Source organism: Manduca sexta, chromosome 27 (genome assembly GCF_014839805.1).
Source record: "Manduca sexta isolate Smith_Timp_Sample1 chromosome 27, JHU_Msex_v1.0, whole genome shotgun sequence".
Lineage (NCBI taxonomy): Eukaryota > Metazoa > Arthropoda > Insecta > Lepidoptera > Sphingidae > Manduca > Manduca sexta.
In genome coordinates, this window is record NC_051141.1 from 6,791,797 (window position 1) to 6,808,353 (window position 16,557).

The 16,557-nt window shown below is 32.8% G+C and overlaps 2 protein-coding genes across 2 annotated transcripts; one reads left to right on the forward strand and one right to left on the reverse strand.

Moving 5' to 3' along the window:
• Positions 1-2,276: 2,276 nt before the first annotated feature.
• LOC115441162 (N(G),N(G)-dimethylarginine dimethylaminohydrolase 1) lies at positions 2,277-10,188 on the reverse strand. The gene is made up of 5 exons (XM_030165816.2): positions 9,536-10,188; positions 6,407-6,509; positions 6,177-6,274; positions 5,735-5,962; positions 2,277-4,905 (listed from the first exon to the last, which is right to left on the reverse strand). Exons 1-5 carry the CDS (start codon positions 9,803-9,805, stop codon positions 4,798-4,800), a joined length of 807 nt encoding a protein of 268 aa, XP_030021676.1. The 5' UTR covers positions 9,806-10,188; the 3' UTR covers positions 2,277-4,797.
• A 2,396-nt stretch (positions 10,189-12,584) lies between these two features.
• On the forward strand, positions 12,585-14,957 carry LOC115441164 (transcription initiation factor TFIID subunit 7). Its single transcript, XM_030165819.2, has one exon. The coding sequence runs from the start codon at positions 12,756-12,758 to the stop codon at positions 13,971-13,973; it is 1,218 nt and encodes a 405-aa protein (XP_030021679.1). The 5' UTR covers positions 12,585-12,755; the 3' UTR covers positions 13,974-14,957.
• The last annotated feature ends 1,600 nt before the right edge of the window (positions 14,958-16,557 follow it).

Sequence of the window (16,557 nt, forward strand, 5' to 3'; positions counted from 1 at the left end):
ATTGTGCGGCCAGCGTGAGCAACGGAAAAAAGTTTATAGCGTTCTACTGCGCTCACTCCGTTAAAACAAATCCTGAAACATCACTGACATAAATTGGCTGCCAGGTTTGTTGCAGCATACATTGCGGGATTTTTCCAATTCTATAGAAATATAAGTCTTTAATTCAGATCGATAAAAGCAAGCAAAACAGTACGTAAAGCGATTATAAACGGGAGAAGTAGTGGAATTAATAATTATAATCATTATTAATGACTTGTGTCTTCTTGTACTTACTTTTTTTTCGAATACTCTTATAGCACTCCAGTACGGAGTGGGCGCAACGCACTTTTCAAGCAAGCTGCAGAAGATTTGACTTCATCCGCATGCCTAGCGGCAACTTCTTTAGAAAAATGTGTTAGATAAATCTAGACATTATGGGATGCGAACTCTAGCATTTCTTATCCTTTCTTATAAAGAGACGAAAAGTGACAATCAAGATGAAACTCGACTTTATTTTATAAGTAAGTAGGTATAGGAAATTAAAAATAAATGATGTAGGTAAGAACTTATGTTATGAGTGGGTTTGAATAAATTCGGAAAACCTCAATTGTTTAGCAATTGATTAATTTCATTTAGGATTCAGAAATAAATGTTCTTGCGCCAGGATGCGAACTTACCCCAAAACACGTACAAAGCAACTGCAATAAATAATTCCTTTGTGGGTCTCAATTATCCTGCTTGCTATCATTATGTGAACTATGATTGAGATTTTAAGAAACTATTTATATTATACAAACAGGTTAAATTATTGTTCTTTTATCACTAACAATATTTTTGACATACTTACTTAATATGTGCATAAAATGCAATATTTTTTTTATGAAAAATACTTATATTGCCATGCCTTTTTCTTTATTAATTCAAATGATTTAGTATATTTACTTAATGTAAAAAATAATAAAAGTACTTACCTTTTATTAGAATCGTAATCTCAAAAATTATTATTCTTACTATTCCAAAAATAACCTTCCTGTCTCCCACCCTCTTTAAATACTACACATGTTGTAAAAACTGTTTTTAGGTATATTGGCCTCATATTTATCGTTTTTTTTTTTGAGATAGTTTGACTCTCTTGAATCCCAAGTCTGAATATCTGCTTGTCATTGTTCTGGGTGAATATCTGATTAATATACAGGGTTACAGGTTAAGTCGACCTAGATCCTTTAAGAGGTTATAGTTTCCATCATTTCTGACTACTTTCACTATGAAACACCATATCCCAAAACGAACCGTTTTCAAGATATTGGACTTTGAAGGTTTTTTCAACCCTGTATAGTAAGTAAGTACTTAATATCTACGGGAAAATAATTACGGGTTACCTACCACCAAGGCTGGAAATTATGGGCGTAAGATTTATTTAAAAATAAACCTAATCATAAGACCAACCCAGAATACTATAAAACTTGCCGGTTCATTAATGCACTTTTTTTTTATAAAATGCGAATAAAATAAACCCTTATAATAAAAACTTTGTTATGATTTCTGGCGCGCATTATATTTGTCTAGTTATTCACATCAGCCGTGACCTTCGGGCCTTCGAAGGTGGGCGAACAAAGCAACTGCACAGGGCCTCGCGCAAGCTTATAATTACTTACCTAGTATTGTTATAGTGTTTTCTAAACTTCATTATGACATTGGCGATATACACCTGCAAGTACATATTATACTTACCTGAGAACCCGAGACAATTAAAAAAACAACAACCTCGCACTACACCGGTGGGCAAATTTATATAAATAACTTACATAGACACCGGTGTAAGGCGAACATATTCCCACTTCCCTCCCCTTTTCCATCTATTGGTCCCTGCAGCAACTCATGGGGGATACCAGTATCAAATCGCAGGATCCCCCGGAGCTGACTGTAATTAGTTCAAAGCGGGGGCGGTTAGGCAACGTATCAAATAGCGGAACCTGCTCGCCCCTTCTTCCCTACCCAACTCCACTATTTCACATATTAAATAGAACTACATTTCCTTTTAGACCAATTTGGAAAAAAAAAAAAAAACCCGTGACACGGGATCCACATTAATGGGGCTCTTGGTGACAAATAGCTTATGATATCAAGTTATCCTACTGCTGACTGCTCATTACGTACACTTTAAGGGCTTTACGAAAAATTACCTGGAAAAAAATAAGAAGCGTGTGTGAATCCTGAACGATATATAATTTCGGGCACAAAGTTCCATGGCACCAGTGGTGCAGGTAAACTACTTTTAGAAATAAAAGACAGTACAATACTTGTTGGTAGGTTCATTTATTTTCTCACCAAACAAAATATTTTTGCAGGATAAATACAATAAGAATGCATTATGCGTCGATACATTAAGAAAAGTAGCATTATTGGTAAAAATTGTTACCACGACCTTATTTATTTGCAATAATTATTCAATATCCAATAACATAACGCCGATGAACTTTCACGTAGATATTATATCTCGCCTATTTATTATAATTAGATAACTTTAAATATGATTTACTGAACCATAATATTTTTATATTTACCGAATATAATCAGGTATGAAAATGAATTTTAATAATTGTATATTGTGTTTCCATATACATTTGACAAACATTAGGCAATAGGCACACAAAGTTTAAATCGATTGACAGTTTTATAAACAACCACAATCAATTTTAAGTCACATATTTACCTTTAAAATTTTCATTATCAGTAACAATAGGGCAATATAATCTAGACCACAACTTAATCAGTTTTATTTACTTTTATATTCCCATTCTCACAATATACTTACCTGCTTACCATATTTCATGTTACATGGATGATACATTTTATGTAACATTAATTAATTATGCATGTACTTTTAATTATTGTACTTGGTTAATCACTTTTGATACTTTGGTGCTTTTGTAAGAATATCTCTTAGTTTCATTAGTTTTAGTTTGTGTTCGAAAAACCGTCCTATTCCGCAGAAGGCAGTTATAAGTAATATTGTATTTATTTTTCGCCAATCAACAAACACCAAAAAGGCAGCTAGTACAGATTCTTATAAACAGGTCTCAGTAATAATACATTATCACAAGCATGTGTTGTTTATAGCTATCACAACATCACAACACAATAAGAATGTGTCTACAACATATAATATATCTAAGTAATATATCGATATTAATACTAGTCAGGGAATGCAAAGGTGCATATAATAATATGTGCTAACACAACTGCTTTAAGCAATCTATAAAATATAAATATTACAGTACTACATAATATCATAGAAATACTTTACATTTCTGCAAAACAATCACAGAAATTCAAAGATTCTGGAAAATACTTATTATATTAATTAATATATTTAAATATCAAAATGAGATACATTGTTAATTTGAAGACAAATTCTTAAAAAATCTATTTCAACATTAAAGGCTCTTATGAAGGCATGCAATATCCAATATATTTATTGTACAGAGGAGGAAATTTTATTGAGTGATCCAAATATCTATAATATTCTGGTATCTAAGGCAAGTACAGTAAATAAAAAAATCTTTGGCCTTGTTCCACTATGTCCGAGTAAATTTAGTAATCCCATATTTATAACACTATATATTTTGGGAAAAATAACAGATGTGGAATATATACCCAGAGATAAGTTTTATGTGTCGTAAGAATGGAAACGAAAATTTAGATGATAGAAACTTTAATCTCTGTCTGTACCCAAACAAAAAATAAATGGCTTGGTTTTAAAGGTTCGTTTTGGTTATCATTTTTCCTTTTATTACACAAACAGAATATACTCGAATATTTTGAAAGAGAGTTTGAATTTTTTGAACTACATATTTTAGTATATATTAAAAGTTTAAATTTGATTCAAAGTCTACTAATGGAAAAAATATGTATCTTTTGATGATTTATCACTATATTAAACTAATTAGACACAGGGCTCAAAATAAAATTATTATACTTACATATTTGCGACAACATATGATAATCAGATTGTGCGGCGGTATATAAAGAACTCAGTTCTATTATAATATCTTGTGCTCAATAACAAAAAAAATATATATACTCGTATAGTAAAAAAGATCACACTAATTACACAAAACAAAAACAATTGAAGCTTAAGTCTAACAACAATATAGTAATATGAAATAAAATTTGTTATAGTTTTTATTACAATCAGAACTTTTGTTATTCATTTTTAACATTTTTAACGTATAATGTGTTTTCGTGTTAACATAGTACAATAGTATGGTGCACAAAATGATTTTTTTTAGCTAGATCATACACATTATATATTCATATTTTATGTATATCAATAAATGTCAAACATAACAAACATCATAATATTATACCTATTTAAAAACTACGAATATATTATTGGAATACTAATTAATATCTAAACGTGGGAATGCTATTTGAAAATTTGTAATAAACATTGCAATATTATAACTATTACGGAATCAGTCTTGATATTTAGGGAATGGAATTTATATGAGGTAAGTATAGTATATGTAAACATATTATGCCTTTGTTTAAAAGGTAATTTAAAATGGCATCCTCAATGCCGCGTATAACTTTCTTCCGTACAACAGCTTTATAAGTATAATTATATCTGTCTAAGATAAATTCGAAATTTCGCAGTCTGTGCTTTAACAGACATGATACACCAAAAGCATGTGAAAAATAATCAGATCTAGTGAAAAATTTGTTTAGCTTTTGCAATAGTAATAAAGCATTGGCTTTGTACGTTTAAGGCTAGACTTAGAAAACAAATACTGTATTGCTTATCATGACAACTCTTTAAGGCTTCCTCACCAACAGGCAGCAGGTGCTGAGCCCCATCTGCAGTTTGGCCAGCTCGGAGAAACAAATCGATCTTCTGGCAAAGTCGATTTTCTCACAAAACACCTGAAATTTTACACTTAATATGAAACTTATAATATAATAACACAAAATTACCACATCATTATCATTAGTAGCCGCATGTAGTCCACTGTTGAACTTAGGCCACAGTTTACCACATAATAATCTATCTATATATATAAAAATGAATTCCTATTTCCCTTGGTCACGCCATCACGCGTGAACGGCTGGACCGATTTCACTATTTTTTGTTGTTGTGTTTGTTATTGTCAGGAAAAAGATCTTATGAATGAAAAAATTAAGGAAGTTGAGCGGAATGTTAGAAAATTTAAGAAAAGTTAATTTCAGCGATTGACGGAATGCGTGCTGCAAATTAATAGTTAAGTCTGGACGTCTGTCGCATCAACTAGTATACATTAAAAATCGAGAAATATATATAATATACTTCTCGATTGCCATGAGAGCCACTCTTTCCTAAACTTTTTGTCACAATTCTAGAGTGCATTTTTAGAAAATTAACATGGCATACCATCAGGATATGCATGCATGAAAATAACATATCACATTTACAGTTTTCGGATTACATAGTGGTAACTCTCTGAGGACCCAAGACTGATGCAACAAATAATAGATCCTTAAACTTGAAACTTCGGCTAAAGAAATAGAGACAAACAAAATAAATAGCCAATGGCACTCAAGTTCCAATGAAAATAGACCAGCGAACATATTATAACAAAACATGCACCCCACTTTAATTGAAAGTTGTGTTCTGTATAAATTTTCACATCCCAAAATCCATTGATTTTGACCAAATGTACACACATATCGGAAATAAGGCATATTTTCAGTCACCATGTATAATACTGTTTATTACCTTAAACGCTTCAGGTATTTCTTCAATAGCGCGATGTATGAGCGTGCCATTAATGTAAAGGCAGTTGGATGCTTCATCCTCAGGCACAGTAAGCGTTTGGTAGGAAAAATTTGCCTCCCTCTCCATTCTCTTCAGTAGTTCCTTGGCTTCCTTACTGGCTCCAACACAAAGGATGTCAGGCCCAGCAACGGTAATGTATTTCTTCAGATTTCCGGCTCCCTTAGACACCTGAAAAGTAAAGTGATAATGCAGTGTTTAATATTTAAGAAATTATTCGCAAAGTATGTGTTTAGATTTATTTAAATCATGTATATTGTGTACCAATCGATTTAACTTACATACTTAACAGATTGAACAGATATTTTTTTAACATATTAGATCTTATAGCACTTGTGCAGTGTGTACTTCAAAAAACTTAAATCTTATTTAAATTCTATTATACCTTAATAGGAGTGCAGGGGAACTCTGGGTACGCTTCTGCGACAGCACTAGCCCCAGCTTCGTTAGTTGTATCGGAGATGCCCACAAAAAACTCGCGCCCTAAAAACATTAATGTGACATATTTTTCCCCATTGTACAATAATAGCATTAAAATAATTATTTATATGCACGCATGACGTAATAAGAGCATAATGTTCCGACCCAAATTAATTATGACTAATTTATACTGACCCGTAAACAGGACATCTGAACAGCAAATGCTTGCCTCTGGATCGAGTTGATCGATAATAGTCTGCCCGAGGTCTTCCTTCAGCACCTTTTTAAGCAGTTTCATCTAGAACAATATACAAAGAAATAAATTTCGCAAATATAATTCGAACTACAAATATTATGCACCCAAAATATTATAATTTGGCTTTTAATCTTGAAAACTAACAGTGCTGCAACTTATCACAATTAAATAAAAAAAAAATATCTATACAGAAAGACAACCATTCAAATATATAACATTTAGTAGTACTAAAAAGGAACTATCATGCCCCTTTGGTCGAGAAGTCAAGCTGAGGGTCAATTTGATAAGAAACAAGGACAATCTAATTCATAGCCACTTGTGGATTTAAGCGTCATTACCATACTACACAGTATGGTAAAGATGGCCGTAATGCTTGAAAAGGAATATATTATGTATGATATGAAATGATATAAAATTTATGAATAATTCTAAAAACCAATATTAATCAAACACTTTTAACAGTCTACAAAAACCAATTCAATTTAATTCAACCCATATGGACACAATAATCCAAATAAAACTCCATAAAATCTACATTGTAATAACACTAATGTTACAACATTCCTTCATACATGACTTGTATGTACTTAGTACAATTAACAAGGGTTCAGTTACAGTACATTATATTTATTAGATAAATTAAGGGGTTTTGTGCTTGCAATTCAACATCCACACACAATAATATGTCTGTTATTTTGTTAATATTAAACAAATGATAAAAAATTGTTACAAGGTTTTAATATTATATTCACGTAGAAAATATTAGTAATGCAAGAATTATTATTTACCCATACATTCCACACAACTGAAGTCACTGTAATTAATAAATTCTAGTATTGTCATTGCATACAATTTCAATGATATGCCTATATGGTTGGTTAGGCATTCATTAGCATTTTAGTAATTGTTACGTTTGATAAATTGTATAGTAATAATTAGTCATTAAATTCCGATGTTATATGTGTATTTGTAACTTCATCAGTATAAAGTAAAAATAGTATATAGTATATATACAAAAATATTATAACATTATTATAAGTATAGATAACATACATAGTCTTCACTGGAGTAATACTAAAGTCTCACAGAACACTACCTTGAAGTGACTGCTTATTATTATTATTGCCTTTTGTATTTGTGAGATAAATGAAGTGTGATACAATAACCTAATGTTTATTTTCCTACCCCCATATTCATAGACGTTTTTTATCTAAAGTCAGAGTAATGCTGTGATAAAAAGTCTGTTTCTCAGTATATGCATGCCGAATGGCACTGAGAAACAGACATAGGTCTGTTGTGATTGGCTAATTTTCAGATACAACCATATAAGCCAATCACAACATTCCTACGTCTAAGCACTACGAAGGTTACCATGCCGTCAGCACTGAGAAACAGACTTGTTATCACAACTTTGCTCCATCCTTAGATAAAAAATGTCTCTGAATACAGAGGCTAACCTTTACTAAAATATTTATTTCATTTAAAACCAGCAAGCATCATAAAAATATCAATATGATACAATATGATAATTAATGATGTTTAATATTTTTACTCAACAAAATACTGATGTCATTTGTCATGAACTAAGCAAAATGTGATTTATGAGTGGAACCTTTAAAAGAATGTACTTTAAAAGCTGTGGCTGAAGGAAAAAATCTTAGAAAACTGTCTTCATTTTTTTTGCAGCATTCATAGATTTGGCATTACAAATTAAAGCAACTGCTGACGGCAATCCAAAAAAGAATTAACTTTTATTCTATTATAACACATGTGCACATTACATAAACTATATCTTATTGATTTATTGATATGAAAATTTTGTGTTTCTAAGTTGCTGTACAATTATGAGATTTGTGTAATAGTTGCCTTATTGCTTGCCCGTGTAAATGTAAAGAGTTGGTGGTACTTGTAAAGCAAATAATATCATGTTCTAAGAAGATTCATGTCTTCTCAGAATTTCTGGTGCACAAGTTTTAGTTTGCAGTGTTGCAGGCGTGAAAGAGTTTTCCGGAATAAAAGTCCCACTATATATTTTGCCAGAATAGAACGTAGCCTATGACTTTTCCAGATTCTCCATTACACCCATACCAAATTTCATCTAAATCTGTTGGGTATTTTTGAATTTATCACATTCGGACAGGCAGGCAGATACAGCCAGGGATGTCCTATTATAGTTTTTTGTAAGAACTTTTTAAAAGGAACAATTTTATAAGGAACAGTAATTTGCTCCAATGATAAATATTAAAATTTTACAAGTAGATGATGCTGAAGTATAATTGGCACTCATAGTGCCTATAGCAATTTAGGGCCTTTTATAGTTGGATAGATTTTTAACACAGATGTCACAAACACCTATAAAATACATCATGTGGATGTTTTTAGCACTTACTATGTGCAATGTAAAACATTCATTATTAAATAATATTCACTGAACTAACCTTAATAATTATTGTTCCTAATTGAATGTTTTTCCATAAATTACCACTACTGTAACCGCATTTTCAAACTAAAAATACATAAGTATGCATTGCCTCTAATTCTTCAGTTAATTTTTAGATTGTTAATCAAAAATATATTTATGACCCAGTGGTTAAAAAAGGAACCATTATCTGTACTGAAAGTTATCAGTAAAGGCAAGTTTATTACAGCTGCAATAGGTATAGTATTCTTGATCTATAATACTTAGGGTGGTAGCTCAAGGTCCATTTTCATACATTTTGTTTCGGCTTTAATCTGGGTAACTAAACAAGTATTGGCAAGTAAAGAATTTAAATTCACGTCTAGTTAGTGATTAGTTCTCGCAGTTGAAAGAAAAACGTAAAAATAATTAATAATCATGGATATTTCGGCCTTTAAAATTTCGTCATATTAAATTAAAGCCGAAACAAAATGTATGAAAATGGACCTTGAGCTACCACCTTAAAACTGATCCTCCCCAACATGGCGAATGACGCACTACGAGGAGACGCAATAGGAAAACCTTACAGCTTAGCATAATTCAATGTCACCAGCATATCAAACCATAATATAATTATATTCACAAAACGTAAAAATAGGTACAGACTTACGTTCTGGGCACTAATGTCCGACTTTGGTTTCGGCAATAACGCGATGCCATGGCATATAACTGCCATGTCTTCAAGAAACAGGTTTTCGCGCATAGAACCTTCAAAATCTAGTTCAATTACATCTACGTTCAATTCTCTCAGCAGCCGAAGGTAGCAATCGTGTTGGCGTCGGGCATCATCAAAATCTACATTGTCCTCAACATTATGTTTAAAATCAGCACTTATTTTTCCAACTAAAACATGAGTATATTCGTGCATTTTAAATTCCATGTTTGAAAGTGCAGATTATGCGTATTTGTAGTTACGTAGCTCTGTAGTAGCAGTGATCAATCAGCTTACTACTTTCTGCTACGATGAATAAATATGCAGAGTCCCGAGGAGCGATCCTAGTCAATGTGATTAAAGATACTCTTGGGCGAGTACGTTTCTTGAAAAGGATACTGTAAGCAATTTAATGTAAGTCTAATTACTCTTCAATAGAATCTTTGGCTCGGATAGCAATACACTGCCTGAAGAGAAGAGCATTTATAATACGGAAAGCCTGAAGGCTGAATCGACAGTCCGCAACAGAGACAAATAATTAATTAACGTAGAGTCCACATTCCGCAATTCGCACTCAATACACCCCACACGAACAGCCAGCCAGCAATGTTGCCAGTTTTTTTTGCAAAATGTGTACGTAATATATTTTAGTCGACATACATACACTCACGCCCTCCCCTATTGGAATAGGTACAGTTTAATGAGTGACACATGCTACAATCTTGCTCTTTGGGTACATTGGTAGTTCTTTTAGTACATTGTACATAGTACATACATATGATCTCACCGGGCACGCCGCGCCGCACCGCGTCGTTCCAGCCACACTATCCATCTGTATTCACTATTCCTTTAATCGGTTTTCATCCATCCTTTAGACGTGACCAAAACATCTCGGCATTAGTATAAATGTATCATACTTATAACATTCTTAGGCCCCACATCACCACTAATGTTAAATTAATCCATTATCTTTTTCGCTACATTGGGGGGACAATCCACCAGTTTTAGTAATAATCACACTAAGTTGACAACACTGGCACCACAGATAAATGAATCGTATGGACTAACTACCATAGAGATAAATAAAATGGTGGATGACATTCTAACCTGATTCTAACACGATAACTTTTTACAGGATGACATTCTAGGCAAGAATATAATATATAAGTTGACATTCTCGATAAATTAAAACTTGTTGTATCGATAGGGCAGCACTGGAAAGAAGTAGAAAAAACATTTCGGTTTCAACCATACAATAACATCGACCTATCCGAATAATAAAGGTATATATGATGATGTAACCAAATCGTTTTTATTTCATTTTAATGTCTATTTAGACCTATATTTTTTTATAGTAAAATCATAATTTCAAAATGTTATATAGTTTTGAAGATCACAGAAGAATAAAGGTACATAAGTTTTATTACTCCAGAGAATAACCCCGCAACGTCACAAGTAGCTATCGGGACCGGTGCAAGCGCACCCCGCGCGGGGTTGCAACTTGCATCGTCAGTCGTATCTATGTTTTATGCAAAGACCGGCGTGAGCACGTCCACGTTGAAATGCTCATTTCGTAACTTTATATGTATAAAAATAACATAAATATCTTATTAAAATGAAAAGCACGAGATCTCAACGCATGATTAACTTTTTAATAAAGTCACCAAGTGAAAATTATAATGCTTTAGCAGGTAACGCAAAAATAAATAACGCGTTTTAGACGTTTTAGAAATGTTCATATTTGAGCACGCAAGTAAAGTGGCCAGAGTTAGGTGCACAAATTGTCTGGGGTAGTGGATAAATTTATTGTGTAGTGAAATACTCTAAGCGACCGTAGCGTCGTATATAGCGTCGTAGGTATACTGGCCTTATTTTAACGATTTTATGCTTTGGGCATGCGCTAATGAGTGATGTACTGATTTGAGTACCTGTTGTATTCGAGTGTTTACCTTTTAATATAATTGGTATAATATTCTATTTGGGGGGATTTTTTTTTTTATATATCCATTATTCATTTTCCTGGACCTGCCACACTGCTTTGCAAATAAATTTGCTCCTAGTATTCAAAGAAACAACAAACACGATGGACCGCGATTTTGTGAACGCGGTATACTTGTACTATTTGTACATACATAACATACATAACATCACGCATTTTATCCCCGAAGGGGTTTGCAGAGGCGCAACTAAGGCACCCACTTTTCGCCAAGTATGTTCCGTCCCATGATGTGATAGGGGGCGAGCCTATCGCCATATCGGGCACAAATTCCAGACTCCGGGCTGATACTGAGCAGAAAAACCCAAATATCACTTTGCCCGACCCTGGATTCGAACCCAGGACCTCAGAGCGCTATTGTACCGGACGTGCAATACAACTACGCCACCGAGGCAGTACTATTTGTGAATATAACTAATTATTCAAAAGTAGTACCTATCTAAAAATAAACTAAAAACTCCGATATGAAGATAACAATTTACTTGTTATTCTGATCCAGGTGACACGGACCAAATTCAATTTTTATGGGTTTTTTACGCAACGCAAACATTTATGCCGGCGCCACTTATAGCAAAAATATTTGAACTCATGCATGGCGCGGGTATTTGCGTATTTGTACAAAGTTTGTTTAAATGTTTGCGTATTTGCTATTCGGTATTGGTTTTTCGACCACACATCAAAGCGTTCAAAGTTATCAGATTGCTTGAAGGAGGACCGATTATATGGAAACCTAAAAGCACTTAAAAGCGATAAAAATTGAAATTTGGTCCGTGTCTGTAACTGTGTCCAAATGTGTGGCAAAGTCTTTGTACAAATATTTGTTTATGTGTGTTGTTAAATACGCAAATACCCGTGCCGCACATGTGTTCAAACAAGTGTTCAAATACTTTTGCTATGAGTGGCGCCGGCATTATAAATACCTACATCTCCCTCTTATTACCGATCATTATACTGACTAAATCGATATCGAATCTCGAGATGGCATAACAATCGATTAGTTAGATACTAGTTTATGCCCACCACTATTAAGATTAATTATCGATTGAAAGTTCTGCTGATTTCTGTACCTATCTGCTTCTTTGCTATCTGCTGAATTAGCATTTCGACATCATTGGATTCAATTTGTAAAATAACTATACAAGTAACTTGTGATTCATTAATGTTGGTTGTTTAAACACCGAGATGATGAACAGAGATAAACGAGAACCAGAATATCCAACTGAATTGGAGTCGCAATTTGTATTGCGGCTTCCTGAAGAACCAGCAAAGACGCTCAGGGAATTGTTAAAGTCAGGAGATAGTTTAAAAAATCGGCTCACCATACAGATGGATAGTGACATGAGGCACGGGCAGGTACGTTTAGATCATTGGCTAATGCATTCCAAAGTTGTAGACTTACCAACCATCGTAGAGTCACTAAAGACTATTGACAATAAGAGCTTCTATAAAGCTGCAGACATTTGCCAAATGATGATATGCAAAGATGAGCCCGATCAACCATCCACGGAGGAAGAGTCCCCAGCAAAGAACAAAAAGAAAGATCCTTACAAAGTCGACAAGAAATTTTTATGGCCTCACGGAATTACTCCACCAACAAAGAATATACGTAAGCGTCGCTTCAGGAAGACCCTAAAGAAGAAATATGTTGAAGCTCCAGAAATCGAAAAGGAAGTAAAGCGGCTGCTGCGTGCAGATAATGAAGCAGTAAGCACAACATGGGAGGTCATAAAAGAAGATGACGAACAAAACCCAAAACAAGAACTTGGTGCTGTTGCTCATGTCAAACCCGAAAAGAAAACAAAAGCTGAACGCAATGTAAAGCGTGAATCAACATCGGATGCAACAAATCCAGAATCTTCAAATGTTGTTGACATATTTGGAGGTGCAGTGAGCGATAGTGACTTAGAGGATGAAAACATCAATGTGGAATTGGAAGACAGCCACCTGTCAGCATATGACAGCCGTCTGTCGGATAACAGCTCCATGCTAGGACTAGGCGAACCATCAAGTAAACCTGACTCGCTGCCAATAGAATTTGACTCTGACATGTTCCATTCCCCACAAGGAGCTCACAGCAAAAATTATCCTAGGCACAGTCATTCAGTGACAGCTGCTACAGCAAATAACATTAAATGTGGTGGTATTTCATCGGAAGAAGATGAATACCAATCTCGCGATATGTCCAAAGAAAATATGACATTCCGCATTGAACAACTTAAAGCTGAAGTAGAAGAATTAAAGCAAAGAAGGCAAAGAACCCAGCATGAAATTGCAGGAATGGAAAATTTGGCCCTTCGTCAAAGATTCCAGGATATATTGCATACATTGAACCAAGATATTATGTTTAAGGAAATGGAATACCAGGGCATGCTCACGCTTCAAAACTCTGACGATATATAACTCTATCCTTTACAAAAGGTTTTGAGTCAATTGGAATTGTAATAGAGCAAAGAGCATGAAGTTGTCAGAATGATAACTTGAGCGATTTGTCCACATTTCCAAGATATTTTGCATTCATTGGATTAACCCATTATTGACCAGTAATGCAGAATGATCAGACACTTACCTTTCAACATCTAGAAGATGTTAACGTTCAGTGAACACTTTGGACAATTTTGTAGACTATAAGCTGTGGTATAGGATGGGTATTAATTATAATTATAAACATTTTTATTAAATTTAGCAAGTGATATGAATACTAGTGAATTGCATAATATATTAGAAGAGGTTCACCTTATTCTCCCATTAAGAAATAAAAAAAGTAATGTTTATAATTATTAGAATCATTTTTATTCAATTTAATAATTATATTCAGGTTTATGGTGTTCTTCATATTATTATGTTATAGTAGAAAGATTCACATTATTCGCATATTAATAAATATTGCAAGTCAATGCAACTAATCATGTCCACAATTATTAAGTACATTATAATTCTATTTGACAGATAATATAGCTTTTGTGTGTTGAATTACCTATGTAGCAATAGACTATTACATGTTATAGTATGCAGCTGCTGAACATTAACCTTTAGTAAGTAATGTTATAATTATTATAATTAAACACTTATTCAATTCAATAGATATATTCTCTGTAGTATGATGTATTATTGAAAAAATTTGCATCAATCTCATATTAATAAAATATTGTAATAAAAGTAATTTGTCTAAAGTAATCTATAATATTTATAATTATGATTATCCTGTTCTGTGAAAAAATACATTTTTTTTTCACCTTATATTAATGGTGCTTATATATCATTATTAAAGATTTGATCTTTCTAAATCAAAATATTGTATACAAAAATATTATACACTTATGGTAATGTCCGATATACTTTTTTGTAGTAGTGTTTACTAATTAAATAAAAGGTTAAAAATAGAAATTGTCCATTTGATTGTGAGTTTTCCCAATGTATTTTAAAAACATACTATTAACAACTATTGTTGTTTACTTACAGATTGTTTCTATTTCTTGTATCAATGTTTGGATAGAATACTAGAATTGGGCGTTTGTATATTAAGTAAGTATAATTTTTGGGTACATTACCACATAATCTGTTTTGATGTCAAAGTTTAGCCATCTATTTAAGGACCAAGTATTCCAGAAGAAAGTTATGTTTCATTCAAAGATTTCATTAATCCCCTAAATACACATATCAAAGGCTCTTAATCCCAAAGGGGTAGGCAGAGGTGCAATTAATGCACTCACTTTTTGACTTGTGTAGGTACCTACTACCTACTGTCTAGTCTACATGATAAATAAAAGTATTAATAATATTATCTTGTGGGAGAGAGATATTTTGATCATATTTTAATATGTATATATTTATTATATTAATTATTTTTACGTAATACCAAATTTCAATCGTATTTTCAAAAAAATATAGCAGGACATAAGTAGATATTTCTCATTTTAAAGAATTATGACTGACACTTTATATTCTGACTGGTTATCAAGAATAAGAAGTATTTAAATCATGCTTTATATTAAATATTAATTTAAAGTTAGGATAAAATACTCTAGCTCTGGAAAAGAAATGGGCATATAGGATAAGTACATTATTGGCAAATTATTCACTTAGAATATCCCAAAATTTCATCGTCCATGTGATTGACACTACATTTCTAAAGAAAAAAACATTCTGTGATTTATCTAATAGAATAAATCTGTGGATGGTTGCTAATAATTTGTTGAATATTGGCTTTTACGTAATATTGAAGTGTTCTTTGTATTGGGTCTATAAATATATAAACGTACATAATATCTAAAGCTACAAACCTACTTATAGGATATAATTTAACGAGTCACGTTTGTGATAAGTATCTTTTTGTCTTTTCCATGGATGTATGCAGAGAATCATAGTAAATGCATACTTACAATTAGTACTTATATGAAACCAGGCATACCTACTTAATTAAAAAAATATCGCGCGCTTATAAGAAAGAAGATGGTCATAAATTAGCCCCGAAACGCATTAATTGGTCTCAATTAAATTCTCGCCAGAGGCATTAAGTACCATGTGCAAGATATGACATGTTGTGATTCTACTTTTACAAGTCGTCAAGCATAATAAAAGGTCACATTCGTAATGTTAACAATAAAAGAGAACTAAATACGCAAATTGGAATTTTCCTTTGCTTTTTTCTGGATCCAATACGTTTTTGCTAAGCACGTAAAGCCGTTGGTCCTGCGCCTGATCCCTCTCCGGTTATGTCAGATTGCCATCTCAGCAAACTATGAGAGTGAAGGAACAGAGACTGCAGATATGATACATTGGAAACCGGGAGTTAGTCTGTATATTGGTCCAATATAAATACTTATCGACATTGAGAAGTAAGTATGTCAATGTATCCATTGTCTTACATACTTATAGGTGGAATAATTTTAAAGATAGTTCTTTAAAATTATGATTACAAAATAATACCTATAAAGTAGGTGTAGATTTATTTGATTTCAAATCACAGGAATACCTTATCATAGTG